We start from the raw sequence: 26,712 nt of genomic DNA, 5'->3' as shown, positions 1-26,712 counted from the left end.
CTTAAGATTTCCTCTCCCTCTGCTCCTCCTGCTCGTGCTCTCTCTCTAAAATAAACAAATCTTTAAAATTTTTTTTTTTTTTTTTTTTTTTTTACAAAAGAGCTATTGTTTAGATTTCCTGAATGCAGGATATAAATGCAGGTATAAACTAGAATGCAGGATATAAGCTAACATTTTTGTCATTTGACATGAGGTGTAGGGGCCAAGGGCAGGCTACCCAAAATGTGCCACTTTGGCATATGGATTATTTTAAATAAAAGTTACTTAGAGACAGCTTGTGCAAGAGGACCCTCTCTCCCCCTGAGAGCAGAAATAAATCTCCCATGTGAAAGGCGCCCACCCTGTACCAGGAGGTAAAAAGACATCCTCATCACCAGAGACCAGAAATTTAGAGTTTAGAAGGTTGTATTAACAACCCTTGTTACTTTTTACTAATTTACTGCCCGAGCCCAAATTCTATTTAGAATCCTTATGAACTGAAACTCCCAAAGTTTTCTCTTTTTTATGTCAGTTCTTCAGAGATCAATGGTTTCTTTGTCTAGAAAATATAAAAACTGCCTACCTGGATGATTTCTTTAAGTCTCAGTGTCATTATTAGGCCTCTATGTACGTGTAATTAAATTTTGGGTTTTTTCTCCTGTTAATCTGTTTCATATAAATTTAATTTGTACTCTAGCTAGAAGAACCTTGGACAAAAGAAAATTTCTGCCTCCCTTTCAAAGGGAAAAGCTAATAGTTTTCAAACAATTTTTCAGGGGACCCTATCTTGATAATTGGAGACTATTAGAGTCAACAGAAACTGTAAAACAGCTTCCCTTCTGGAACACATAGAAATTGTTGCTTTCCTTCACTTTTTTTTTTTTTTTGCATGAGGGCTAATATTTTGCCAATTCATAATTATTTTTTTTTCTATTCCTTTATTTCTACTCTCTTGACATTCTGCTTTCCTGGGTTTAATATGCAAGAGCTCTCTTTGGGGAAGATGGGAAGAAGAAAGAAAGAGCAAGATATGTGGAGAACATTTTTTATTTGGTTACCAACTTGTATTATACATGACAGTGAGATTGTATCTATACATAAATGCAAATATTTTGGCCTGAATTTCCTTTGGATCTCTCCCTCTGAGTAATAAAAATATATTTCCTAGAGACAAATATGTTTTTGTGAGTACTTCATTCTAATTTGAAATAGAAATTTTATTGACTATGCTGAAACATGGAGATTTCTAATGTGAATGAGACACCACATAGCCTTCCCTAGAGTTTTAAAATTTTTACAAATCTTTTTTTTGTTGTTGTTTTTGAGTTTACACCTCCTGGAATCTTTTTTTTTTTTTTTAAGATTTTATTTATTTATTTGACAGAGATAGCCAGCGAGAGAGGGAACACAAGCAGGGGGAGTGGGAGAGGAAGAAGCAGGCTCATAGTGGAGGAGCCTGATGTGGGGCTCGATCCCATAATGCCGGGATCACGCCCTGAGCCGAAGGCAGGCGCTTAACTGCTGTGCCACCCAGGCGCCCCTACCCCTCCTGGAATCTTAATGCCTCTCTTCTTGTGTATTTTTAATAGCTCTCTCTCTTTTGTCTTCTTTATTATATACAGTTTCAAATATACCTTTATAAAAAAAGACACCAAAACATTGTTCAAACAGGAAATATCACAATAAATTTAAGTATAATGCCTTTCTTCTTTTATAATAAATATTTATTTTTATAAATAGATGATGACAGTAGTTGGTAGGTTTTAAAATGCCTTTTGAGAAATAATGGGAAAACTCCATGTACACATTTTTTAATAACAGGATTCATTTTGTCTAATGATTAGTATTCATATTGACATTAACCTGTTTAATTCACGTCCTAGTTTTGATTCCTTTGTGGTGTTTTAAATTTTCTTTTCATTCCTTATTTCATAACTTTACCCCAGCCTAATAAAATTTACATTAGTATTCTTGATTTCATTTAGTCATTATATGCTTTCCCTAAAAACCAGTTTCTAAGTCAAAATACTATTCTCTTTAGAAATGGTCTCTAAAATAACATTGAATTATGTCTACTGCAATTTTAGGAACCCCATCATGAGGTTTTTCCCGAGAATTGGGAAGATAAAGCAAATGAGTTTCAAAGGATGCTTATCATTCGTTGCTTGAGGCCAGACAAGGTAAGTGCAGGCTTTGAAAGCAGCTCAACGATTCCAGTCCCCAGCCCACCTTTCCAGTCGCCAACTCGTATTTCCTTCCCTTGTCCCAGAGGACGTGGAGGAGCCTGGGGGACTCATTCCACTTCCTTCCAATGCAGTCATTTTTTAAGAAGTTTGTATATCATTAAAGCCACACTAAGTTAATAACTGAGCAGACTGTATTTTATAGTTTTATTTATTTTATGATTCTTCCTTTTAATTTATGCTTCCCCAATTCCTTACAATCTACTTCTTTTATATGCTGTAATCTCATTTTTATTCTTATTAGTTTGATGATATTAGTCAGTGGTGGTAGTGTTAGCACCAAGCAGATATAGTAGAATTTCTGTCTTTTCAAATGCTGTCTTTATACATAATTCTTTGCTGGTGTTTGGAAAGCTAGTAGAATATCAATTTTAAGACATTCATCACTGCTGACCAAAGAGAAATGTCAGTACTGTTCATTTTTATTTCTTTAAATGATAAAGTATATAACCAATGAATTGGCTGACCTGTCATGTTAGCAAATTTCCGTACTTCATGGCATTCTCATTTGCATTATTATACTTTATTAAAAAAACAAACTATTCATCTAAGTATAAGGACATCCACAGAGATATCCATATACTCTGAAAAAATGTAGATAGTAGGTATGTTGAGAAAAAAATTGAAAAAAATATCCTGTTACTACTCAAATAAAAGTAATACATAATGATTTCAAAACTTACTGTACTCACAATTTGAGTTGCTGGGGAATATAAGACAGTAATTCCATCCTAACAACAAAAAACAGAACTTAGGTGGTGAAAGCAATTTATTTTTAAAAGTTTTTACGTGTATCAGTGACAAGTGGGGCAGAAGCACTCTTTCCTCTGCATGCCATAGTCTGTTCAATGAACACATGCAATTCTTTTTTTTTATAATATTTTTTTATTATATTATGTTAGTCACCATACAGTACATCCCTGGTTTTTGATGTAAAGTTCGATGATTCATTAGTTGCATATAACACCCAGTGCACCATGCAATATGTGCCCTCCTTACTACCCATCACCAGCGTATCCCACTCCCCCACCCCCCTCCCCTCTGCAGCCCACAGTTTGCAATTCTTGCTTGGCTCATCAGTGTGTTCTTAGGCAGGGCCCGAGTATCCATTAGGCATCGTGCCTAGAGACCACGATACTTCTAGATGTTTATGAAAGTGTTTTAATTCTGTTTAAAAATAGAAAATATTATCCAGTCTATATTAAGCTTGTAATTATACCAAAGCAATTGTAAAATATAATTTTTGATATCTTTTTATGGGGGAGGGGAGTAGAAGGTGCCTGGGGTCTATGAAAGTCATAATGCTGAGAACACCTGGGTGGCTTAACCTCAGTCGGTTAAGTGTCTGCCTTCAGCTCAGCTTATGATCCCAGGATCTTGGGATCAAGTCCACATGGGGTGTCCAGCTCAGCAGGGAGCCTGCTTCTCCCTCTCCCTGCCTCTCCCCCTGCTTGTGTGCTCACTCTCTCTCTCTCTCTAACAAATAAAATCTTAAAAAAAAGAAAGAAAGAAAGAAAGTCATAATGCTGCCCTTGTTCTTAGGTGTTGAAAGTAGCCACAATTGTTTAGGAATCATGAACTAATGAAACATTCTCTGCCTTGGTAGCCCTTTCAAAACCAAATTGCCATGGAAACTTTAGTGTGAAGCCTCAGAAGTTTTCCCTGAAAGTATTAAATATGGAAGAATATGAAATATTTCACACTCTTGCCTAATACGGCTTTCTCCTTTAAAACCTTTCATTAAAATTTTCAAAGGTTTTACTTTGTTTTCTAAGCTCTGTAGACCATTCTGTTAAAATGACTCTGCGTGTACCACCGACCTCCCCCTCAGTGTTGGAAAAAACAAAGAAGCTTCTGTTCATGTTTTATATTAAGTTTATTGCAGCCTTTCACCTCTAAATATCTTTTCCCCAGTTTTATGTTTTAAAGAGTTTGACATTTTAATCTGAAAATACATTGTGCTACCAGAAAGATCAAATATTACTTTCCTTATTCATTCTCTTTTTAAAGTGTATTTGAGGAAGGGAGATGAGGAGTTAGATAGTCAAGCTGAAGGGGTTTTGTTTGTGTGTTTTTGTTCTTATTTCTGTTTTATTTCTACAACTTTCTTTTAAAGATTTTATTTATTTGAGAGAGAGAGCGCCTGTGCGCATGAGCAGCGGGAAGGGGGGAGGCAGAAGGGAAGAAAGGGAGAAGCAGACTCCCCGCTGAGCAGGGAGTCAAATCCCATCCATCCCAGGACCCTGAGATCAGGACCTGAGCCGAAGGCAGATGCTTAACCATCTGAGCCACCCAGGCGCCCCTGTTTTTGTTTTTAAATCAATGGAGGTGAAACTTAGGGTTTTACACTTTTCCTAGCTGCTCTGTCCAATACTTTGGGACCCTATCTTATAACTTTGTTTTCTGTACCCAGTGTTTTCTGTACCTCCTTCAGAGTCTTCCTCGGGTTGGTGGATGAGTGTAGACATTAATGCTATTCGCTGATCTTTCTGGTTCTCCTTCCAAGCACACATGAGGTGAAGGACTCTGGCCATAAACCTTGCTTTTGGCCAATAAAATAGGAGAAGTGTCAAGGCAGAAGCATTTAACTGCCAGCGTGAGACTCTCCAGGGTAGCCCCCCTGCCATCAAAATTGTGAAATCACATTTGATATTTAAGCGCCCTCATGGGCTGGGACACCGAGCCGGCCCAGGGAGTGAGTCGTCTGTACACGCACAGGGCTTTGCAGGGATAAGAAATACGCTTTTTGTTATGTTCAGTCACTGAGATCTGGAAATGTTTGCTACTAGCGCATAATTCAACTTAACCTAAATGATTAATGACCATTCTCTATACAATCACACCTATAATCCTTAATAGAAAAAGAATTATTAGTATGCTCTTCTGTTACTAACAACCTCAAACCTTTCAATCTTGCTGTTACCAGGTACTCCAAGTTCTAGTGGTAAATTGTTGGTTTTGGAATCTGCATATATTTAAAAATAATATATGACTATTATACTTTTAAAAGAGTGGTTTTCCCAAGTACCGTGGGATTAGCATACAGAGGAAAGAGCAGTGATGCACGAGGCTTCCATCTGGGCTAGTGCTGTGTAGATTTTCGTTTCCTTGCAATCGCTAAGTCCTGAGATAATCTGTGTCTCTACCAGCAAGGTCAGCAGTTGCTTCCTCTCCGGTTTACAGCGGACGGTATTTGGCAGCACAATTTTTTTTTTTGCTTCCTTTTCACTGCTTTGTCCTCAAAACGAACTCCACCCAGTGGTAAGAAGTTACACACCAGGTTCTCCAGGGCTCTAGCTTAGAAAAATGCCAGAGATGCTCTTTAAATCACCAGTAGGAAAAATGAGATGGGCTCACACTTTTGTATAGAATATGGTATTTTATAGTGTTTTATTGATAAAAGAAGCATATCAGGGGAGTAAATACTGAGGTACGCAGCGTTTTGAGCCCATTTACAAAATGAAGAGCTTCTGGCCACCCTTCTCTCCTTCTGAACTGTAAACAGAAAGCCAATTAATCAGCTTTCAATAAGAAACTTGTCAAATATAAGGGAATATGTTTCTCTGACCTCAGATAAATCCTACAGAAATTTGCAGTACATAGACAAACATAAATGGAAGACCACAAACTTCTTTCCTGCCTTCGGGAGGATGGCTGCTTAAATTAGTCTGTAATTTTTGTTACTGACAGATTTCATTTTACAGACCTAATGCTAGTATAATCCGATTGCAGAAGCAAACCCAATTCTATTGCCTTGCAAACTGAAGAGCAAGCACAGCTTAATTTACCTTGGGAGTTACAGTTTGGTCTTGGGAGCAAGTAAGTCTTACTCAGGTTAAAAATAAAACACTGAAATTTGCACTCACCCCATGCGTGCACCCCTAACTTGGTCCTCCAACCATGTCTCCACATGAGCAGTGGCTGACAGCAGCCTGAACCACTCACAAAAGAGAGGAGACACTTAAAACTCAAACTTACTAAAAGTAAAACCATGCACTTCAAAGCCTTGTGCTTTTTGTTTGTAAAACTCTAATTTCATGAAGAAGTCAGCTTTGGGAAGAGATTGTGAAAAAAGAAAAAAGTTTCATTTTCTTCTGCTAGTTGCTGTTGGTTTTTTAATGTAGTGAGGAAAGACCAGCTATGGGGAACAAAATAAGGAGAAAGGCAAGGACAAGGCCCCGGATAGACAGGATATTTTTAGTTTCCCCCAATAAGCTTGACATCTGTGTGCATTCAAAATATCTGAAACATGAAATAACTTACGGAGAAATGAAACTTTTTGTATGGGTGAATTATTATGCTGTCATTTTTGTTTAGAATTTCTATAATTAGAATCTCACCTTCACAGAGAGACATTCTGAGTTTTTATCCATTCATTGTTCAGTATATATTTACTGTGTACAAAGAACGTATGAGTCATTGTGTGAGGTAGGTCCTTGCCAACAGTGCTTATATACTTGCTGTTACTTTTCTGTACATTTTCTGTACTTGAATGGACCTGGAGAACTATTGGGGAGGGATTTAAAAGGTCCAGATATTCCTTCACTGTCTCCCAGCTCCCCACCCTCACACCCTCTGTCACACACACTCATCCACATTAGGACTGACGCTGTTGAAGGCATTGTGACCCATCAATGGTTTTGACTTACAAACCTTGTGTGAATAGATGTTCAGGAGAACACACGATTAAAGTTTGGAAATACCTGTAACTTTTTCCAGAGGAGACCCCCTTTTTGAGATTCTTGGTATTTGGAAATTGCTCTTGCAATTTGCTCCAAGTTCAGGGAAGGTGCAGGCTGGAGGAATTGACCAAATTTGGAGGGTTGTGCATGTACACAAGACCATCGTTAGGTCCAAGCAGGTATCCAGTTAGGGTGATTCTGGGGCCTTCAAAAAATTCTTTGGTTTCCTCTCCATTACTCCTCTTCCTGGGAGATGTTGTTTACCTAGTTTAGTAAGCCGCACATGGGATACCGGTGTGTTAAACCCATCTTTGTCGCTTGTGTGGCTTGCATCTGAGTCATGATTAGCTTGGAGCCATTGTCCAGATAGAAAAGGTGTAGACCCTTCATTAAAAAGAGGGAAGGAAGGGGCACCTGGATGGCTCAGCTGGTGAGGCGTCTGACACTGGGTTTTGGCTCAGGTCATGATCTCGGGGTGGTGAGATCAAGCCCTACATTGGGTTTCACATTCAGTGGGGTATCTGCTTGAGATTCTCTCCCTCCACCCCTGCTCTCTCTCTCTTTTTCTCCCTCTCTCTCAAATAAATAAATCCTTTAAAAAGAGAGAGAAAGAGAGAGGGGAAAGGATGTATAGGAGGCTATACCATAGCCACATTGATGAACGAAATTCCATTTCCACATGAACACCTGGGAGGGGCCCCCAAACCACAGTGTTCTGCTCATTCTCACACAAGATCCCGGAAAGTATGCAGGTATGTTATCAGGAATTTTCTGCAGTATAGTTTTGGCTACTTCTCAGGAGTATAGCTTGTTTTTCTTTCACATGCTTTTCTTTTCACTTTCTTTCTGCTGCTTTTCCCAGCTATATCGATTCTTTCTTGATGGTATAGCACTGTATAAATCACTCTCAAGCTTCTACTTTTGATTTGTGGACTTTTAGAACATAGTATTTTAAAACTTAAGTAAAGAGTTAAGGTTTCTTATATTCTTCATCTATGTGCTGAATGCTCATTAAAGGGAAGAAAAATGCCTTTGGATTCTGGTGTCGCTAGCCACTCATCTTTGATTATTTCATAATGTGCCATTTTTTTCTATGTAAACGACATTTATGTAAAGTAATGCCTTTGACCCTCCACCAACATTAACAAATAACTAAGCTAATGTAGTCCTTTGTTTTAAAATACCTTTGAATCTGATCTTTTAAGTTTGTCAGCAGGTTTGAATATTCTCTCAAATATATTCTGGTCTCTCTCTAGGTTATTCCAATGCTGCAAGAATTTATAATCAACAGATTGGGGCGCACATTCATTGAGCCACCCCCCTTTGATTTATCCAAGGCATTTGGAGATAGTAACTGCTGTTCCCCACTGATTTTTGTGCTCTCTCCTGGAGCGGACCCCATGGCTGCCCTTCTAAAATTTGCTGATGACCAGGTACCTTAGAATAGATGAGGTTATCTGATAATATAAAAGTCAATACGTAAAGGATTTTCCAACTAAATTTCTTAAAAAAAAACAAACTTGCTTATCCCAAGTGGGGGAGGGGTAAAAATTGATCACCTGCTTAGCTCTTGAAAGACTTGGGGGTCTAGAAGTTGACGGAGTCTCAAGAAAGTGACAGTTAGATAGCAGCACTGACATTAAAGTAATTCTCCATATCCAAATTATAAAACCGGAATTTGGCTTCGGAGGAACTCACTTTTATTTTGCGGAGACAGAGGGACTCTGTGACATTATGGCATCAGTGCAAGAACTTGGTTGATTTGATAAATTCAAGTCTGGACAGTGACCCTGGGAAGAACCGTCTCTGATCCTGCCCCTTCTCCCTGTCTCTAAAAGGGGACCTTCTTGACTTTCCAGGATAGTCATCTATTACAGTTACTTTACCAGGCTAGAATACATTCTAATATTTATACTTCAAGGCTTTAAAAATTATTCAAATGGATTTACCGTCAATTTTCTTACATCATTCAACCTGGAATAAGAAAAGCTTCATAAACAGGTGACTGGACATTTTCGAGTTGATTTTTTTTCCCCCTTTCAGTCTAATCAAAATAACATTTTATGGAAGAAATACTGACATTTCTAAAGCCACCACCACCACTTTTATTGTGCTTTATATATACTGTTAATTTTGCTAGACCTTGTTATGCACATTTGTCTTTTAATTCTTAAAGCAATCCTGTGAGGTAAGTAGCGGCATCTCCATTTTGTAGCGAGGGACATTAAAGCATGGAGAGGTTAAGTGGCTTCTTAAAGATCACACAGCTAAGTGGTTAAAATACTCTTTACTAGGCCAATTTATTTTAATACTCCATGTTTGTTTCATTGGGTGTAATTCTTAGATACTTGGGGAGTGATTGTGGAACACGGCACTTAGCGCTGGGTAAAGACGTGCTGGACCGTGGCTGACACGACTACAGGAGATGCGGGCTGAGATCGTATACTGAGGGCCACATCACATAGGGCCTTTGTAGACTACATCGAGGACTTTGAATACAGTGGGATGATGTGGTAGGGTTTTAAGCAACAAAGTGACGTGATCTGATCGATAGTTTATAAAGCTCATTCTAGCTGGAGTGAGGATAATATATTTGAGTGGTACCAAATGGAAGCAGGACATTAGTTAGGGGGGGTGCTGCTAAAAGTCCAGGAAGAGCAAGGCGGGGAAGGACCAGAGTGGCAGTGGTGTGGATGCTAGAAGAATTCATTTTAGGTGGGACTCACCCCTTCCACATCAACATAACCTTTTAGATCCTTTGAGATCATCCTAGCTCCTCTCCATTTTTCCTCCTACATTGTACAACATGATCATTCTCTGGCCCCTGCATAGGACTGCTCAGTGCATTGTCTTCACCTGCCGTCTCCCTTTCTTCCCGAAACAGTAGTATCTGGCTCTGTTTTGTTTTCTGATGCTTCTACCCGCTAGCGTTGATGACTCTGGATGTTCAGGGGCGGCCTGAGACCTGCTGTAGCACTGCTCCCATAATTCGAGGCTCCCTCCAGAGGCCTTCTGGTGATAACTGCCCTAGAAAGAAAGAGCTCAGGGAGTCACAGACACTGTTTCCAGGAGCTGCAGATGAATCAGGCTACAGCAGAAATGCATTCCAGACAAATATTCCCACAGAATTGTTTTAAAAAACTTTTAAGTGGGAATTAGGGGTTACTGGTTTTTTTTCCTCTGAACTTCATGCAATAGCCAACTTGATTAAAATATAACTATTCAAAGATCTGGAGGAAACAGGACAAGTTCATCTGTCTGTTCATAGTTTTCTCTGGGGCTCTAGATTCTAGGAGTTGCTGCATGAAGCCAGGTCCTTTCATCTCATGTTTCCTTGTGTTAAAAGTGATCTTAATTTTTTTCTTCTCCCTATCTCAACAATCAAAGACCCTACAGAATTTTCCATTTATTACATGACTGTTTCCAACATGAACTGATTTACTTTTGATCTGAGTATTTATAAGATTCTTAATCAGTAAGAATTTTGTGGGGCTGCATGTATTTAGACCTTTGAGGGATGCTGCATAATTAAATTTTAATATGTTTAATGTTCACATTTCCTGTAAAGACAATAGTGATTCTTCTTTAAAAATGTGTTGCCAAATAACATCCTTACTATTTCTGTACACAGGGATATGGGGGATCAAAACTTAGCTCTTTATCTCTTGGTCAAGGCCAAGGGCCCATAGCTATGAAGATGATAGAAAAAGCTATCAAGGAAGGAACATGGGTTGTTCTTCAGAATTGTCACCTTGCCACGTCTTGGATGCCAACCCTCGAGAAAGTTTGTGAGGTAAAAATGCAAGTTTATTTTTACTAGGTTGTATTCCCCCCTCAAATTAGTGATATACGTGCCATTCAACTCTATGCCCATCCTCTGGTTTGGAGGGCTACAGGCTAGTGGCGTGGCTGGATTACAGGAGAGATGGGCTCATGTAGGGGACTGGGGGACCGGAGGAAATCACACAGTCAGCCCTTGCTCAGTCCCTCTCAACAGGGACAAGGGCTCATGCAATGAGTCAGAAATCTCCCTCATCCTGGGGTGCCTGGGTGGCACAGCGGTTAAGCGTCTGCCTTCGGCTCAGGGCGTGATCCCGGCGATCTGGGATCGAGCCCCACATCAGGCTCTTCTGCTATGAGCCTGCTTCTTCCTCTCCCACTCCCCCTGCTTGTGTTCCCTCTCTCGCTGACTGTCTCTATCTCTGTCGAATAAATAAATAAAATCTTAAAAAAAAAAAAAAAAAAGAAATCTCCCTCATCCTGAAGAACAACCGCAAAGATGGGAATAAACCACAGGGCGGACAGAAACCAATTCACCTTTTACAGCAGTGGACCAAAGACAGCAAAGGAGGCTTTTCAGTGAGAAATTCATGTAGCCACTCTAAACCAAAGGCTTCAGGTCGTAACTTTGCTTTAACTCACTTCTGACCTACTTAGAGAGTGAGCCTGCCACAGAGGATGAGTCTGAAACAAAGGAGCACTCCTCTACCTGTTGTTGCAGGGGGTTATGGCACTTCCCTATTTTGGTGGGCAGAAATTCCAGGAAGAACGCCCCATGTAGCTCAACTGAGAAAATAGAAGACCTGGCGCTTGAGTTCAACGAACGTAGAGAAAGTACATTTGGTGTAATTACCCACGACTCTAGACCCCTCCTAACTCCGAGTCCCCTGGGTTACTAATTCGCCGAGCTAATGATATAACTTGTACTATCCAGACATACAATTGAAACTTTAAGGAGCGGGTTGTATTTGCCTTTGTGCCACTTGTCACCGTTTTGTCTGTATCTCCCATTAGAAAATAAGTGCCATGAGAACAGTGACTTGGTCTGTTTTGTTCTCTGCTTTACCTCCAGCACCTTGAATTGTGCCTGGCCCAGAGAGACAATCAGTAACTATTTCCTGAATTAGTGAATGAATATTTCTTCACTGCTTAAAACTCTTTCTTTGTGTGTTAGACAAAGTTTAAACCCTCATCATCACTGACAACATGCTTCCTGCTGACCTTTGCTACCATCTTCTATGACTTCTGTGCCGTACCGTTGAGCTTCTTTCACTTTCATTGAAATAGGCCATCATGGGGCACCTGGGTGGCTCAATCCGTTAAGCATCCGTCTCTTGGTTTTGGCTCAGGTCATGACCTCAGCATCATGAGATTGAGCCCCATGTTGTGCTCTACGCTCAACAGGGAGTCTGCTTGAGATTCTGTCTACCTCTCCCTCTGCCCCTCCCCCTGCTCTCTTTCTCTCTCTCCCTCTCTCACAAATAAATAAATCTTAAAAAAATAATAATACAGACCATCATAATGTTATTTCTGTCTGAAAAATGATTCTATTATTTGTCTTACGAACATCTTCTCATCCTTCAGGTGTTACGTTAGAGGTTTTATATTTGTGCCTATTTCCTCATGGCTCCTCCATCTCTAGGCCATCCTCGTGACCTGTGTGAATTGTGTCATATATACCCATCAGAGAGTCATGTAGGAGAGAAGAGCTGTCCCTAATGGATGGCACACTTAGCTCCAAATTCCCATGAGTCATGTTTTTTAAGTCACTGGGCATAGGGCAGCTGGTAGAAGGGAAAAATGATGCCCTCACTCTCCACTGTTGTTATTGAAAAAAAGTAGGCACCTTTGCCTCCTTCCTAATTGACCCTCTTCCCATCACCACATGAGCGCTCAAAAAAATGTTTTACTGATAGAGAATTGCAGTTTAAAAAAACATGAGATACTACTAACATGGACAATTAAGAGAGGTAGCAATAGAGAGCGGGACTGACCAGGAAGAGGGGAAAGGGTCCATGATCGTCATTCCTCATCTATACAGCCTTCAAGACAGTGCTGAGTGTTCTGTTATCCTCCCTAGTGCAGACATGAATATCCCTTAAGAAAATATAGCTAATAGTGATATGTTTTAATACTTCACCTTTCAAAATGCTCTTTCTTCTTTTCATCTTTTCCTGGTTTAATATGGACTTATGTTGCTCGTTCTCACAACCTGGCTACAGCAAGAAGAGTGGATTATTCTTAATCTGGCTCTCGGGCGGAGAATTATAGCTATAAATATTTCAGCAACATCAGTTAAAATATGAGATTTTCTTGGAATGTCTTAGTCTCTACTGTGGCCAACTCTAAATTATGTGATACCTTTGTGAACTTTATAGACCTATGATTTAAATTTATCGAGAAGCCCGGCAACACTCTGGGCCTTGTCAGCGAAGAATGTTGTTTCGGGGGCAGAATCAGATTTTAAGACTTTGCCTTAAATTGCGGCAGTAGGTTCTGTTTTGTAAAAATGCCTCCTCCCTCTTCCAAGCCATCCCATGCATGTATGATCCAGAGAGCGTCCTTGGATTGTATGTACCCATTCATGCCTAGTTTCCTTTTGCAGGAGTTAAGCCCAGAATCCACACATCCGGATTTCCGCATTTGGCTGACAAGTTACCCGTCACCGAACTTCCCCGTGTCTGTGCTGCAGAATGGCGTGAAAATGACCAATGAAGCACCGAAAGGTTTACGAGCTAATATCATTCGATCATACCTCATGGACCCGATCTCCGACCCTGAGTTCTTTGGCAGCTGCAAAAAGCCGGTTAGTAATGGCTAAGTCTTGTTACCTCAGCCCTGTGAAGCATTTCGAGTGGCCCCTGGTGATCACGGATGCATGTGGCTGAGTCAAACTACAAATTAAAGAGGCCTCCTGCCCTGCAGAGCCGTTGGTTTTGATTACTGATTATTGACTGTGCTGAAGTCAATTGTATTAATATTTTATTTTAATTTTACCACCAGCCTCATTTCTGCTCAGCTGAGATCTTCTGGGGTGTCATTCATAACGCAGCTTTCTATTTAGAAAGTCAGCTGTAAGCCATTCCCAGTACAAATCTGCAAGGTTGGAGAATCTTGTTTCAGGATATTAACTGAGCCCTTTGCTATTTGGAGCCATATCTTTAAATTAAAACATAAAAATATTTCCTCCATATAACTATAATGAGAGCCAAAATGATTTTATTCCTTGATTGATGGGACTCATAAGGGTCTTTTTTAGCATCCCCAGGCAAGCAGGGAAACCACCCACTGCTTTCATGATTAGAATTCTGTGTGTGAATGTCTGTGACCTAAAATTGTTTCACAGCGTTTTACCATAATTAACAATGGAAGAGTTTCTTTTTAAGAGAGGTTATGAACCTTGGTAAGTTTTTGCCATTAAACAGCTCACGCTTTTGATATCGGGATATGTTTTAGGTACACATCAAAAGAAAACATTAAAAATAAAGAAGTACTTTCATTAGCAAAATCTTAGGTACTAAAAGAAAGCAAGCACCTATGTTTAAAACTAAGTCAAGCCTTATCCTACGCTTCTAAGACCTGCTGTATGAGGAGCTTTCGCATTGATTCGGCCCAGAGAGAGCAGGTTACTCCCAGATAGGTGGCGAGGGCATGTCTGCATGTGATAGGCTGGCCAGAAGCCCTTTCGCAAGATTGTACTCCCTTTCTTCTAGATCCAAAGGTCTCTCCAGTGGAAGCACACACATTGGAAGTCTAGGCATTTATGAAACACAATCCAAACCAAAAGCCTAATCTCCTCAAATGCCAAAAGAGTACATCATCATTTTTGTTTTAACTGCTTTCTGGGAAGTAATTGTAAACTTACAGAAAAGTGGCAAGTATAAAACTAGTATAAAGAATAGCCCTATGCCCTTGACCCATAGTCACCTCCTGTTGGTACACAGTTTTCATGGGTGAGTTAGAGATGTCACAACCTTTTACCCCTAAGTAAGTACTTTGAGGTGTATTTCTTAAGAATAGAGACATTATCTTACCCTGGTATCATTATTAGTTTAGTGGATTTGGCAAGGCTACACTGTTTTATCTAATTTACTGTGTTCCGCATTTGACTGTTGATTCGATCTTGTCCTTTAGGACACCTGCTCACTACAGGTTGGTCTGGGGTTTGAATGGCATTTGGTTGCCATGTGTCTGCCTCCTTGAATCTGGAACATTGCCTCAGCCTTTCTTTGGCTTTGAGGACATTGACCTTTCTGAAGAATTCATCTCCTCTTGTTCTCATAGAACATTTCTCATTTGGGGCTTATCTGATATTTCCTCATGATTAGATTCAAGTTATGCATCTTTAGCCAAAATTTGACATTAGTGAAATTGTGTCCTCCGACTATCAAATTGGGAGGTACACGATATCCATTTATCCCTCACCATTGGTATGAATTTTGATCACTCAGGGAAAGCGGTGTCTGATTTCTTCAGTGTGTAGTAACCGCCTTGCCCCTTGCAGCGGATCGTCAGTCTCTGGGGAGACGTTTTCAGGCCATCCCAATATTCTGTTCTGCATCAAAATTCACCCCTGGCCCAGCTTTAGTGGTCACTGATGTATCTTGCCTGATGCAACTATTTCCTATGATAATCCCAACTCTAGCACTCCCTCCATATGTGACACCTGCTGCTCTGCTCTCCACACCAGCCCTCCCATCTCCCCCTTTATTTATGTGTTGTTGGTGTGGACTCACAAATTCCTTGGGTTTTTTTTTCCCTAGTGCTTTATAGTTCATTACCATCCTTAAGTCTTTTGCTCAAATTGTCCTAGATTTGGTCAGCAAAGCACCCTCAAGCTGGCCCCCCTGTACTAGGTCCCATCATTTCTTGTTGTTGTTGTTCTGTTGTTGTTGTTGTTGTTGTTGTTGTTGTTACTTAGCCTCCTCACTTTTTTGGCATAAGATATTGCAGGCTTATCTGTCATCCAACCCTGGAACCAGCCATTTATCTGTGGAATCCTGGTTCTAGAGACCTAGATCTGGTTACTAGATGAGCTCAGTGCTACTGACTTGTTTTTGGTTCTTGGTCCTTTCAGGGGAGGAAACTTGGAAATATGTACATGTACGGTCACGTATATACACGTACATACAAATATATATGCGCACCTGTCTGTGCGTACAGATAAGTACACGCACACATACATACTCATTCTCGTACTTCCGAGGTGGTGAGTTTGTAATGGGATATCCAGCTCCCGTCCATCCACCCAGGGCTCTTTCTTACTTTCCCTCATTCCCTCATTCAGTATGTGCAGGTCACTTCTTCTATACTGTGCTCCTGGCTCCCACATCATCAGCACATTTACCAATTTGCTCGGTTCTGTAATGTATGTAAGATAGTTCTAGGGGCACCTGGGTGGCTCAGACAGTTAAGTGTCCTACTCTTGATTTCAGCTCAGGTCTCCATCTCAAGGTTCTGAGTTCATGCTCCACACTGGGTGTGGAGCCTACTTTAAAATAAAATGAAATAAAATAAAATAGTTCCCGACCACACAGCACATGTCACTTGGCTTTTTCCCACCTCTTTGGTTAAATTGATGCTACTTGGCCTTTGTCTCCACTCCCCCTTTTAGTTTATTCCACAGGGGACACTTCCACCGGCCCTTTGATAAAACTTTGGGCAGCGTCATGGCTTTTCTGGTTACTGTCAGATCATGAAATGACCTATGGTCATTTTAACTTGCAAAGCCAGCCTTGATTCAGAAATCAGAAGGCACAGTGCAATATGTTAATCAGTGCTTAGCTTATAATTAAAATGTAGGCTTCGACTCAGAAACTTACCAAGGACCTGTGGTCAGTGGGCTTCATGCTGTTGGGGGACTAGATAGAGCTGGAATCCTTCTTTCTGTGGCCCCACGGGCATACGATGGCTGCTGAGCCTGACCGCTCAGTTTGGAGTGTGTGCAGCCGCAAAGCAGGTGGAGCGGAAGTTCTCGTCCTGGGCTGCTATTGCTTGGAGCTCCCTGGACTTGACAGGGGTTTAAAGCTGAATTTTTCTCTGGTGAGTCTTTTCATGGGTTCTCCTTGGGCTCCCCTTCCAGGCCTCTGACTGAGACTCCAGCACCCTTGGCATGTTTTTCCTTCAGCTGATGCCTCCTGACCCCCCCTAGCTGTTGGTTCTTATCATTCACTGCATTCAGGCTCTTACTGTTGGGATATCCTCACCCCGTGATACAAGTCCTCTTGACCAAGAAATGTTTCAAATGACCCCTAGCTGACTTTCTTTTTTCTCTTTCTTCTCTTTTCTCTTTCTTTTTTAAAGAGAGAGAGAGGAAAGGGAGAGAGAGGGAGAGAGAGAGAATCTTAAGCAGGCTCCATGTCCATCATGGAGCCCGACTCAGGGCTCAATCTCACAACCCTGAGATCAGAACCTGAATGGAAATCAAGAGTCACATACTTAACCAAATAAGCCACCCAGGCACACCCCCTGGCTGACATTCTTAATCCAGATCCCCATCTGCTCCTCGGGATCCACACTGGCTTGGCTCACCGCTGGAAGCAGGGCTTTGATTTCCACCTCCCAGTCCACTACCCTGCAGCCTTACACTGCTCTACTTTCCAGGCATAAGTTTTGCACTCTTCCACTCTACCCGAACTGCAGGGAACATCCATCAGCTGTCTGAGCGACCCCATTGATTCCTTCTCACTAGCTTGGACTAAGAAGATACACCCCGTGCTCCTTTCTCCCTTGGGGGTGGGGGCAAGAGGGCTCCCAGCACAGCCGCTGCTCTTTCCAAGGAAATCTTCACAAACCCTCTCTCAAGCTCTATTTTGACCATTTTATAGCATTCTTGTTGAGGGTGCATCATACTTTCTGATTTCTGATTCAAGGCTGGCTTTGCCATTCAAAGTAACTATAAGACTTCATACTCCTAAGAGGAACTGGAAAAGCCGTGAGGCTGTCCAAAGTTTCAATCCGAAAGTCCGTCTTGCAGAGCTGTCCAATTGGTTTGAACCATCTGCTTTGAAATTTCTCCATGGTGGTCTGGGACCACACATTGGAATTCGTTCTTCTTGCCTCATTATACTTCAGTGGGAGCCTCCAAAATCCTATAAGGTAACACTAAATAGACAAGCTTACTGTGCTCCCTAAAAAGCTGGTGTCCATAGCTACGTGTCCCAACTGAACATGGATACGAATGCACATTTTTTTTTGCCTAAATAGCCAGTAGAAATAGTGAATTCTGTGTTAGTGTACTTTGGGAGGGATATATTTATAAACAAAAAGAGTTACTTTCATTTTAAAAAATGATAAGTGTAATGGAAATGATGTGGTGCCATTTCCTCCCATTACAGGAGGAATTCAAGAAATTACTCTATGGCCTCTGCTTCTTCCATGCTTTGGTACAAGAGAGACGGAAATTCGGACCCCTGGGGTGGAATATTCCTTATGAGTTCAATGAGACTGACCTAAGAATCAGTGTACAGCAACTCCACATGTTCCTGAACCAGTACGAGGTATCGTAAAAACCACAGCAAGGACATCACTTATTTTGCTCTTGATCACATTGTGTTTGTATAGTAAGCAGGGACCTCGGATGAATTTCTGCGCTTAGAAAATGAAGAGCAGAATAATTCCCACCCGCTTATTAAGTAATGACTTTGTTGTAACAGGGTATCATGACTGCTATCGTAGGTAATTAGGACATTGGTTTGTCTATTAGGAAACCGTATTTTATCATTTATCATTTATTTTTTAATGTAAACACCTGTGGGAATCTGAGAAGTGATCGTATTGGACTTATTTTGAAAGGGATTTGAGAAGACCATCATCAACCAGGCTCCGAAATGAAAAATACAGACTGGTTTTCTTCTGTTCTGGAGCATTACTTTATTTTTAAGGACATGTCATTGTACTATTATTCCAGAATTTGGATTTGGGTCATTTATCCAGAGAAAACAAACTCTTTAGGCCATTGATGTTCACTTGAGGTATGGATTTTGGGAAGAAGCCAGACAGGCTAATGTTGTCACATCAACCACATTTAAGCACCTAGAGCTCTCTCTCTTTCTCTCTCTCTCTCTCTCTCTCTCTCTCTCACACACACACACACACACACACACACAAACACACACACCATTTTCTCTTTTTGCCACTTGTCTATCAGCTGGGTTTTTAACACGTTTGCAGCTTTGAAGAGCTGCTTGTTAAACCAATCCAAGTGTCCTGCAAGGATATGGAATTTTTGAAAGTGAATCCCTCCTAATTTTGTTAGAATTTTGTCCAGAAAGTTCACCCATGTGTAGAATTTAAGAAACAAAACAGGTGAACATAGGAGAAGGGGGGAAAAAAGAGAGGAAGGCAAATCATGAGATGCTTTTAACTATAGAGAACAAACTGAGGGTTGAGGGAGGGGATGGGCTAGAAGGGGGATGGGGTTTAAGGAGGGCACTTGTGATGAGCACTGGGTATGATATGTGACGAATCACTAAATTCTACTCCTGAAACCAATATTACACTATATGTGAAGTAACAGGAATTTGAATAAAAACTTGAAAAAAAAAGAATGTAGAAAAAAGAGAATTTTGTTCAAAATTAGTTGGAAATTTTTAAATCAATCTTGAAGTATAGAAAAAACTTTGACTTTTTGAAACTTGTAGTGAATTGGGATTATTTTTTTAAAAAGACCAATAAACAGGAAGGCATTGAATTCTATCTCTATAAAAGCAAAGAAAAAACAAATATCAAGAGCTCAAATGACTTATCTAAACTTACACGAAGAATTTTTGATCTGTGTTTCATTGGACAAATTCCTATCTGTACTCAAATGAGTTTAGAGGCCTTTTACTTTGCAGCATTTAAATTTGGTAAAGCATTCAAAAGAAGTATAAATTTGCTTGATTTCTTTCTTGTAGGAATATTTATATTAAAAAATATTAAGAACGGAGGCAAAAATGTAGTGCTGCAGTGCCTGCTGAAGTATTTGAGCTAAAATAATTACACTTTGCGGTACAAAAAATAAAAAGGAGGGGGGCTCTAGTTCATTTAGCAATTTGTTCAAGCACCTGTGGAGTATATCCTTATTTAAAATATTATAGTCTATAGTGAAGAGTCAGTGAAAAGTGCCAGCAATTAAAAATGTAGCACCCGTAAAATGAAGCTTTGTAGAATATTATAGACACTAATATTTAAAAAGTAAAAACATTGAGACCACATTGAAAACTACATTCTTCTGGAAGATATCAGAGTTGTTATCTGAAACAGATATGTTTAAGAAGTTAAAGGATGTGAATATATAACAAGAAAAGTATATTCTGCTATACTCTCAGGATAATCATTATACAATTTTTCCTTTAATTTCTTAATTATTTTAAGAAATAATCATATTTTGAAAATAATGTCTGAGTAGAACTACTTATAGGTCTACCAATATACTAAAATAGATTTGTCTATATACCATTTTAAGTTATATAATACTAATTCTCTAATGCCCGTGTTCACTCTCCAAGTGCTGCAGTTTGGACAGTGGGCTATTTGGTCACCATAACTATTTAGACATACAGACATAAACAAAGAGGTCAGCAGCTCTGCTGGACGTGAGTATGTCCTACAGTTCAGGAGGCACTTGGGATGAATGGATGGAGGTTTTCACTGCAAAGAAACAACAATAAAAGATTATAAAGCAGGGCAAAGAGGTGAAAAGGTTTGGTTAGTGATAAGTGATTTGGGCCATCCTTATATGACATGCTGACTGATTTGGGGGTTATTCTATTGTTATTGGTGTGCTTTTAGGAGAATATTTGCATTTGAGAAAGATCACTTGCCTGGGGCTACCAGAAACTGGGAAAGGCAAGGAAGGAGCCTCTTAGAAGCTTTGCAGGAGCATGATCTTGCCAACACCTTGATTTCAAACTTCTAGCCTCCAGAACTGTCAGACAATAAATTTCTCTTGTTTTAAGCCAACTATTGGCAGCCCTAGGAAGCTAATACAGGAGGCCATCATGATAACCCAGGCAAGAAATGGTAAGAATTTAAACTAAAGCATTTGGGGGGCGCCTGGGGTGGCTCAGTTGGTTAAGCATCTGCCTTTGGCTCAGGTCATGATCCCAAGGTCCTGTGATGGAGCCCCACACCAGGCTCCCTGCTCAGCAGGGAGACTGCTTCTCTCTCTCCTGCTCCCCCTGCTTGCGCTTGCTCTCTCTCTCTCTCTTTATCAAATAAGTAAAAAAATCTTTTAAAAAGTAAAAATAAATAAAGTAAAGCATTTGACCTAGGATGGGGAACATAGATATATATATATGTAGGGGAAAGGATCGGAATGACTTAGATATTAAATGGTAAAGGGAGAAGAGAAGTCTTGGTTGATGTTAGTTTTCTGGTCCGGACTGGTAGTGGTACCATTCATTAACCAGTACCAGGGGCTAATAGGGATACAGCTGGGGAGTTAGTGGAATGGAGCTGGGTGAGGGGACAATTGCTTCATTCTCCAACATTTATACATCTGGGAAGATATCTACTAGGCTCTTGGCATATAGATATAAAGCCCAAGAGAAGAAAGGAAACACAAAACAGAGATTTGTGAATTGTTAGTTTTAAGAGAGACCTGAAAACATCTGTGATTTAAAAGGAAGGCCTTGTAGACTAAGAAAAGAACTAAGGACTGACTGTTGGTGAGCACCCAATGTCAATGGTTGGAGAGAAAACAGGTCAAGGAGTAGGGGAAATTTGGCAAAACAACAGAATGAGGAATGATTATCTTAGGGAATACTGTTGCCATTCCCCATTTTCAAGTCTCTGCCTGCATCAAAGTAATAGAACCACTTCCCACCCAACCTCAAGCTAGAAATCTGGGAGTCACTGACACTCAGTTATTCGTTATCCCTCCCCAGCCATGCCCTACCGCCCTCCACTCCCCACATCCCTGCTCTCCCCCATGCCCCTCTCATCCTCGGTTTTGCTTTCCTCAATTTCAGTCACCTGTGGTCAGGTGTTGTCTGGAAACAGATGCTCCTCCTTCTGACATATTGTCAGAAGGTCAATAGTAGTCTAATGCTACGTCACAATGCCTATGTCATTCCTCCCACTTCATCTCATCAGAGGCATTTTATCCTCTCGCATCATCACAAGAGGAAGAAGGGTGAATACAGTGCAGTAAGATATTTCAAGGGAGACCATCCCCACTTGCATTTTATTACAGTAGATGGTTGTAGTTTTTCAATATTAGATAGTATATGTTATTATTGTTAACCTCTTACTGCGCCTAACTTGTAAACTCTGTCATAGGCGTGTACACATAGGAAACCTGGCTCTCCGTGGTGTCAGGCATCCACTGGGGGACTTGGAGCGCATCTCCTGAGGACAAGTGGGGACTGCTGCACTGCTCTCCCACAGTCTCCTTGCTTTTCTCTCAGTGTCATGTGCTGGTCACATCTCTGAGCCTTGCCATATATTTTCCTTCTATTAGAGTGCCCGTTCCTGTGCTCCATCTTTGTCTGCCTTGGGGAGTAGTTCTTGAATAACCATCTCAGACTCAAGAAAAAGTGTGCCTCCTCTTGGCATGTTTCTACATGCAACTTGGGATGAGAGTCACTTCGTCCAGCATTGTGTTGAGAATCCTTATCACTGTAGGTGAACACGGATGAAAGCAGGAGACGATTCCAGATTTTTTTGGTCTTGTATGATCTACTTGCTTATCATCTCTGTTACCCTTCCCCTAACATACTCTAGCTCAGTAGCCAGAAACATGCGTGCCCAAGCTTCACCTTGCTCTGGGAGCCTTGACAGAGCTCCTGATACATGTCCGACAATGTTATTATTTAACTGTCATTTTTTTCTCCTGAATGAAAGCGCTCAGTTTTGTTGAGAGCAGTGAGAAATAGAATTCTCTGTATTGCTGGTGGATGTGTAAGTATTTATGCTGATGATAAAACAAATTGCAGTATGAACAATCAATACTTTTGCACTCAACATTTAAAAATTCTTCATACCAAAGAATATAATAAAAAAGCAAACTAAAAGGAAAAAATATTTCCACAAATTTGATTTAAAAGGGTAATTTATAGGGGCGCCTGGGTGGCACAGCAGTTAAGCGTCTGCCTTCGGCTCAGGGTGTGATCCTGGCGTTGTGGGATCGAGCCCCACATCAGGCTCCTCCGCTGGAGGCCTGCTTCCTCTCCCGCTCCCCCTGCTTGTGTTCCCTCTCTCGCTGGCTGTCTCTATCTCTGTCGAATAAATAAATTAAAAATCTTTAAAAAAAAAAAAGGATAATTTATAAAACAGCTTATACAAATAAAGCTATTAAAACTTTAATTGAAAAAGTGGGTAGAAGGCTAGTTCACAGAGGAAATGTTATTAAACGTGAAAAAAATTATGAAATTCACTGATATTCTAGGAATGCAAATTAACACAATATTATCTTTGATCAAACAAATTAGCAAAAATTTTAAAACTGATTACTACAGCCTTTCAGAAAAGCAATTTGGTGGGCTCCTGGGTGGCTCAGTCAGTTAATTTTCCAACTGATCTCAGCCCAGGTCTTGATCTCAGAGTGTGAGTTCAAGCCCCACGTTAGGCTCCATGCTGGGCATGGAGCTTACTTAAAAAGAAAACAAACAAACAAAAAAGAATGAAAGAAAAGTAGCTTGGTGACATTAATCAATTGCTTTTTATAAACTCTACCTTTGACGTAGTAGTTTCCTTTTCAGAAATCTAGACTAAAGAATCATTAGAAATTTTAAGAAATGTATATTTAATGAAACATAATTAAACACAGCAGAAAATCAGGAGTGGCTGAAGTGTTCAATATTAGAAGGTAGTTATTAAAATATTTTTCTTTTATTTCAAGTTTTTTAATTCTAGTTAGCATATAGTGTTATATTGGTTTCAGGAGTAGAATTTAGTGATTCATCACTTACATGTAAAACCCAGTGCTCGTCACAAGTGCCCTCATTAATGCCCTTCACCCATCTAGCCCAACCCCCACCCACTGCCCTACAGCAACCATTTGTTCTCTATCATGAAGAGTCTCTTATGGTTTACTTCCCTCTCTGTTTTTCCCCTTCCCCCATGTTCATCTGTTTCGTTTCTTAAATTATTAAAATATTTTAAAAGAGTATTTCATAAAATGGTAAAAGGTATCACATAATATGAGATTTGTTGAAAATTTTATGCAAAATTGTTTCTACAGTGATTCCAATTGTCAAAATACAGAGGGATATAAGAATGATGCAGGAAACTGGCCCTGATTATCTCTGAATTCTATTGGATTTGTTTTGAATGGCAGTCAGCGACGCCATGTTTTCAAGGATGGGATTCGGGTCTCATTCTGTGTCTGGCACACAGTAGGTGGTCCGTTAGTGTTGGCTGAATAGTGAGTGAGTGCCAAGTTAGTAGACGAATTCTCTTCTCTGCATTGACTGAATGGAAATGACAAACCGCCCAAGGAGAAGACGGCTCTGGGGGAAATTGCAACAATTAGCCCAGAAGTATATAAAGGGAACTTGTGCTGAAGGCCAATTTTAATTTTTGTAAGCAGTTTGATAGGCGCAAGCAGGAAACCCAGCTCTGCAGAATGCGCTGCTGGTAACTCTTAGCTGGTGGAGTGACTTGACTCTGGCTTCCAGGAGCTGCCTTACGAGGCGCTGCGGTACATGACGGGCGAATGCAATTACGGGGGCAGGGTGACCGACGACTGGGACCGGCGCGCACTGCGCAGCATCCTGAGCAAGTTCTTCAACGCAGAATTAGTCCAAAACCCAAGCTATAAATTCGACTCAAGCGGCATCTATTTCGTTCCTCCTTCTGGTGATGTAAGTATGCCCTTCAAGAACACGAAAAGCAGTAAAACCTGAAATTCCTCTGATAAAATGGTGAGGTTTTTTCCCCCAGAGGCTTTGATTTTTGATTAACCATTGTGTGTGCTTTTTTCAGCCTTCTAGGAACAGAGCAAGCTTCATGCATAGATGTAGTTAGCGGTTTGCTGTTTGCTGTAGGTGAAGATGGTCAGAAACGCCACTCACCCAAGAAGAGCTTCCTTAGTGACCTGGAATTCTATTGTCATGAATTTATTCCTTTGGTAAAAAGACACTGTCCCCAGTGAAAATGGAAACACACATGAGAAGGGTTACAAAATAATATTAATAATAATAATTAATATCTAGATCATGCTTATTTACAAAGGTAATTATCTCACTAGGTCATGAAATTAACATCAGTATTATTATTCCGTCTTTTTACAAACGAGAAAGCAGGTTTACTAAAGTTAAACGAGTTGCCCAAGGCCACACGGGTAGAAGGGGGAAGAGAGTTATAGAACCAGCTGCTGCAAGAGTCCATTTCCTTCTGCTACTTTTTCCAGGCCTGCCTAGTGGAAGATGTGGTATCTGCCTTCAGGTGATCACACAGTAGACCTCCAGGGACTGCCAGGACAACTGAACCGGTTCTCATTTTATTCCTAAAAGCCAAAAGTTAAACATATTGAAAGTTAAACATGTGACCAGATGCAACAGAGGCCCATGCCATAACGGCATCATCCATTAGGGTTCATGCTAGCTGAGAGCAGGTGTCAACAGGGATGAAGAGAAAATTAGTCCCAGAGCCTAGGTCGCTAAATGAGTGGAGGAGGTCGACATGTGGACCGTGGGTATCAGGATTTCTGGTGATGAATTGTCAAGTGAGAAGAAAGCAAGATGAAGTCAAGTATATGTAACATGACCCATTTCGAGAAACCATCACTGATCAATCCCCCACCCCCACCCACCATATGTGTATATGAGTGTTGGTATGATTACATGAGTGTTGGTATGATTACATGATTAAATGTTTCGTAGAATTCCCCCTGGAAATGTTGTTATTTTGACAGAAGTCCATGTAAATAAAACACAAAATGTGTGTGCATATGCATAAAAAGAAATGTGAATGGTAATTATCTCAGGATAATAAACATTCGGGTAATGTTTACTTTTCTGAATTACGTGGATTTATCACAAGAGTAAACAGAAAAATCAGAATAAAGAGAAAACAATTATTTTCACTGCAGTAAATGAAGAACTATCATCAGTACATGTGGCACAGAAAAATTTCTCCAGAAGAAATTTTCTAAATGAGGTGGCTGGGATAGTCCTCTCTCCATTTTAAAATCCATTCCAATTGAATGGAACATTTTATTTTTTCTTCCTAAATATTTCGTTTTTTTAAAACAAAAAACAAAAAACTTTGGCCCAGGTTGAAAGAAAACGAAAGCATTCAGTGTCCAGTTTCACAGGCTCAGCCACTCAAACACCGGAGTATTGAAAATTCTCTCTCCTCAGAGAGAAAGGCCTACAGGCTAATTGGTTTCTAACCTCCTGACTCTTTGTTACTCCTCTTTGCAGCACAAAAGCTACATCGAATACACAAAGACTCTGCCACTGAACCCTGCACCAGAAATCTTTGGGATGAATGCCAATGCAGATATCACTAAAGATCAGTCAGAAACTCAACTGCTGTTTGATAACATCCTGCTCACACAGGTATGCGATCGGTGGTGCGGGAACGGCTTCTGAGGCGGGAACGGACGCGGCCGAGCAGCACGTGCCATGTGTGAAAGTGGACAACCATTTTAAGGAAAAGACAAAAATTCCTATGTACCTTAAATACGAATTTTAACATTAAGTACATGAACATATGGTTTTGGTTGGCTTTTTTTTTTTTCCATCAGTCTTTTGATTTGGAAAGAATCTTTGAGTATCATTCAGCTGCTAGGAGTTCCATTTCACCTTTCTTACGGAATCCATGTCTAACTGCATTATATCTTTTTTTTTCTTCCAAGTTTTTATTTCAATTCAATTTAGGTAACATATAGTGTAGTGTTGGTTTCAGGAGTAGAATTTAGTGATTCATCACTTAAATGTAACACCCAGTGCCCATCACAAGTGCCCACCACCCATTTAGCCGATCCTCCCATCCCCCTCCCCTCCAGCAACCCGTATTGGGTTCTCTATAGTTAAGAGTCTCTTACGGTTTGTTTCCCTGTTTTTATCTTATTTTAATTTTTCCTTCCCTCCCCC

General features: G+C 40.4%; 1 protein-coding gene across 1 annotated transcript in view; it reads left to right on the top strand.

Annotated features, from left to right (window-relative positions):
• Positions 1-26,712, top strand: part of DNAH7 (dynein axonemal heavy chain 7) — a 255,447-nt gene that overhangs the window by 206,055 nt on the left and 22,680 nt on the right. Inside the window, exons 54-60 of the mRNA XM_057316048.1 lie at positions 2,067-2,159; positions 8,161-8,337; positions 10,536-10,697; positions 13,290-13,490; positions 18,022-18,183; positions 24,289-24,474; positions 26,038-26,175. Coding sequence (XP_057172031.1) covers positions 2,067-2,159; positions 8,161-8,337; positions 10,536-10,697; positions 13,290-13,490; positions 18,022-18,183; positions 24,289-24,474; positions 26,038-26,175 — 1,119 coding nt within the window. The remainder of the gene's footprint in view (positions 1-2,066; positions 2,160-8,160; positions 8,338-10,535; positions 10,698-13,289; positions 13,491-18,021; positions 18,184-24,288; positions 24,475-26,037; positions 26,176-26,712) is intronic.

The sequence above is a fragment of the Ursus arctos genome, unplaced genomic scaffold (assembly GCF_023065955.2).
Source record: "Ursus arctos isolate Adak ecotype North America unplaced genomic scaffold, UrsArc2.0 scaffold_1, whole genome shotgun sequence".
Classification (NCBI taxonomy): Eukaryota; Metazoa; Chordata; class Mammalia; order Carnivora; family Ursidae; genus Ursus; species Ursus arctos.
This window is presented reverse-complemented; position numbering and strand designations above follow the sequence as displayed.